General features: G+C 52.3%; 1 protein-coding gene across 4 annotated transcripts; it reads left to right on the top strand.

The window, feature by feature from the left end:
• The first annotated feature begins 154 nt into the window (after positions 1-154).
• Positions 155-3,381, top strand: Tmem86b (transmembrane protein 86B). 4 transcript variants are annotated; one of them, XM_076927692.1, is made up of 5 exons: positions 155-652; positions 1,054-1,134; positions 1,274-1,299; positions 1,543-1,789; positions 2,639-3,381. In XM_076927692.1, the coding sequence occupies exons 3-5, from the start codon at positions 1,279-1,281 to the stop codon at positions 3,019-3,021; spliced, it is 651 nt and encodes a 216-aa protein (XP_076783807.1). In that variant the 5' UTR covers positions 155-652; positions 1,054-1,134; positions 1,274-1,278; the 3' UTR covers positions 3,022-3,381. The 4 variants fall into 4 exon arrangements, with proteins under 4 accessions (XP_076783807.1, XP_076783806.1, XP_076783805.1 ...); XM_076927691.1 differs by having other exon boundaries at positions 155-1,134; XM_076927690.1 differs by lacking the exon at positions 1,274-1,299 and having other exon boundaries at positions 155-1,134.
• Positions 3,382-3,769: the final 388 nt, after the last annotated feature.

Genomic DNA, 3,769 nt, shown 5'->3' on the forward strand with positions numbered 1-3,769 from the left:
TTCCTGGTGTGGGACTTTGAGTTTTGGGACTCAAGAGTTGGGTGAACATGCTCTCCATGGCCTAGAGAGAGTTATATTCTCTTAGGACCTCACTTGTGAGAGTGTGTGTGGGTGTAGGGGGATGGGGAATGCTTATACACCAGGCAGAACATCAGGAAAAGGGCACTGGTCTTGTTGAGTTAGCACTTTGGGGCTCTCTCATCCTGATGTGTGCACCTCCTTGGCCCTGTTCTGAATGCAGATCAGGTAGGGCTGTGCCGAGTTAGCTCTCAGCCCCTCACCTCTGTCCTCTAACAGACCTGCTAAAAAGAGCAAGAGCTCCCTGGACCTTGGAGCTGCGCTTCCTGCCATTAAGGGGATAGGAGGCACCAGGTGTGGTGGTGGTGGTGCACTCAGGAGGCACAGGCAGGTGGATCTTTGTGAGTTCAAGCCCAGCCATGTCTACAGACCAAGTTCCAGGACAGCCAGGGCTGGGCAGAAGAACCCTGTCTCAAAATCAGAAAAGTATGGGAGAGATTAGGAGACAGGAAGCTGCCTTGAGAGTGGACACACAGTGGAGCATCACGTGAGGGGGAGTGGTTGGGAAACCTAGTAGTCCCTTGGCATCCAGTAGTCCCTGTCTTCTGCATGGGAAGGCCGCAGGACAGCGAGTGTACGGTGGAGTGAATGACTGCAAGCACAGTACAGGATGTATTTAACCGGTGCTTGTGGCAGGACTCCTTTGGAGTCCTTCCTGCCGCCTGTTCTCCAGGGCTGGTTGTAGGGGTACCCCTCTGTGGAACCTTGTGTTGTCTGATGGGCTGGGCATGAGACAGTGGGAGCTCCACTTGTGGGGAGGGGGCTCACTTTTGCTAGCCTATAAGGGAGGTGGTGGCCGCGTTTCTAAGTGCTGGGGAGGGGCTGGAGGGTGGAGGGACCCTTGGTTCTTGATGGACACCTTATCAGCAAGTGCCAGACAAGAACGGGCCTTGAGTGAGCCCTGTTATCAGCCCAGAGTCCACAGGACACTTGGGTTAATGTGTAACCACAAGTCTTCCCCTCTGCCCTCTGAAGCCACTTGTTCCTAAAGGGAAGTGACTCAACATGGATGCTAGAAAAGAGGGGCTGCCCTTGGAGACACTCTTTTCAGACCAAGTGAGAACCCGTAAGGTGGGGATGGGGTCAGGAGCGTGGGCAGCCCTGGGGCCTGTGATTCTCCCTGCTTGGTGAGTTGGTGGGCATCCCTGTTCTTCAGTAGGCTGGGTTTTAAGGAATCATGGTTTTGTCCTTGCAGGAGACATGAATGAAAAGGCTCTCCAGGTGACTAAAGATCCTAGTCCAGAAAGTTCCCCCTGGACACACTTGAGTCCTGGCATGAGGAGGGTGTGGGGGACAGGTGTTAAAAATAGGTTCTCACTATGTATCCTAGACCAGGTTTGAATTCAACAGCCTCCTGTTTCCACCTCCAAAGTACTGGACTTTTCCTACCATGCCTTGCTGTGTGTGACCCCCTACCCCAGACTGGGGTGAGTGTGGGAAGCTGAGCAGCTCCCTCTCCTGAAGTACCCACAGGTCTGCAGGTGGCTGGTCCCCTTCATCCTTGCCTGCTCCCTCTACTTCCTCCTCTGGATTCCTGTGGACCAGCCATCTTGGGTCAGTGCCCTGATCAAGTGCCAGCCTATTCTCTGCCTGGTTGTGTTCCTGTGGGCTGTGGCCCCTGGTGGGAGCTACACCTGGCTCCTGCAGGGAGCTCTTGTATGTTCTTCTGTGGGAGATGCCTGCCTCATCTGGCCTGAAGCTTTCTTACATGGTGAGGAGGGAATCCCATGACAACACACCTAGGGCTGTTGAGTTGTCAGTGCTGGGACACAGCTTTTCATTATAAGGAACCTTCCCTAGGTCCCCTGGGTTGAACCAGGCTGTCATCCTGAGATATCAGAAGGCAGTGGTGGGTGGTAGGGTAGCTCTCAGTTCAGTCAGGGGCTTAGGGTCAGCCGGTTTGGTTGGAAGATGTGGGTTTACCTGATTGGAAGGGGTGGTGTGGAGAAGATTAAGATACAGCATGGCTGAGGTGGGTGGGGGTGGTAGGGAGTCATTTTTGAAACGTTGATATAGTCCAGGCTGGTCTAAATGGCCTCAGATGTTGGATCTTCCTGCCATAGCTTTCTTAAGGGCTAAGATTATAGGAATAAGGATAAGTGTATATGGGAAGGGTGACCATTCTGGGGATGGAAAGTGTGTGTGGGAAGGAGCTGGGTAATAGTATGTGACTTGTTTTGCTCATATGGGCCAGTTTGGCTAGAGTAGGATAGTGGGTAAAGCAAGGGCACAGGCTTCCCAGAGCAGGTTTGGATTGACAGACCCTTGAGCAGAGCAGGTACATGATGCTGTGAATTTGGAGGTCATTGCCATTGCTTTGGGAACTCAGTGAACACCCAAGGATAAAAAGAAATTGGAGACCCATTAAAAAGGTGGGGGGAGGGGCTGCTATAATCAGCAGAGCATGATGGTGCCATGGCCACTGGGGAGCTGGTACTGTGAGGACATTGTTCTTCATGTCTAGTGGTGGCCAAGACAACAGTGAGAAGCAGGAGGCCAACTCGTGCCTCACTGGTTACCCACCCCTACCTCACTGAGTTTCTATCCCTCTCTCCCTCAGGCATGGCAGCCTTCTCTGTTGCCCACTTATTCTACCTCTGGGCTTTTGGCCTGTCCCCGCTGCAGCCCGGATTGCTGCTGTGCACCACGTGGGCCTCTCTGACATACTACAGCTTCCTCCTGCTACATCTTGAGCCGGACATGGTCTTGCCAGTGTCAGCCTATGGGCTGATCTTGAACTCCATGGTGTGGCGTGGCCTTGTCTGTGGTGGACGTGCTGGCTGGGGCGCTGTGCTCTTTATGTTCTCAGACGGTGTGCTGGCCTGGGACACATTCGTCTACTCTCTGCCTTCTGCCCGCCTAGTGATCATGAGCACCTACTATGCAGCCCAGCTCCTCCTCACCCTGTCAGCCCTCAGGAACCCAAGGCTCAAAACCCACTAATGCAGGACCCAGACAGCCTGGTATCCCCTCCCAGTAAGGACCTTGGCTTTCCACACTGACCCAGCCTGGCAAGTGACTGCTTCCAGTCATACGCCAACAGATATGTGGCCATCTTAAACATCTGTATACTATTGGCCGAATTTCAAATCTGCCTCTGATCTCAAGCTGCCTTCCCTGGCCTCTGATTTTGGATCCCAGGATCCTCAATCCTGGAAAATACTTGGCAAAAGCTTGTATTCAAGTAATTTCCCCTCGCCATGCCCACCTACTTCCTCTTCCCAGTCAGCCTTTCCTATCCACCTGCCCCTTCACACTGCTCCAAATCTGGCTCTAGCTGTTTAAGTAAAGCGAGTGTTGGAACATCAGTGTCACCATCATTTGGGAGGAATGTTTAGGGGGACAGTTCTAACAGCAAGCAGGGCTTTAGGAAAAACGATGATTTAGGTGTGAGTGGGTGTACGTGTGTACAGACGTGTGAACTTGTATGCTCCTACTGACATCAGAAGAGGCTACCTTTTTCCACCTGTCTGAGGCAGAGTCTCCCCAGAACCTGGGGCTTGTAGTTTCTTCACTAGACCAATAAGGTCTAACCTGTCTCTGCCCTCCTCAGAGCTGGGCTTATAAGACTTAAACCCTGGTCCCCATGATTGCACAGCAAGTACATACAGACATACACAGACATACAGACACACAAACACACATTGAATTATATGAACTTGTATTTATCGGTGTGTAGATATGTACACGA

The sequence above is a fragment of the Arvicanthis niloticus genome, chromosome 30, assembly GCF_011762505.2.
Source record: "Arvicanthis niloticus isolate mArvNil1 chromosome 30, mArvNil1.pat.X, whole genome shotgun sequence".
Taxonomy (NCBI): Eukaryota; Metazoa; Chordata; class Mammalia; order Rodentia; family Muridae; genus Arvicanthis; species Arvicanthis niloticus.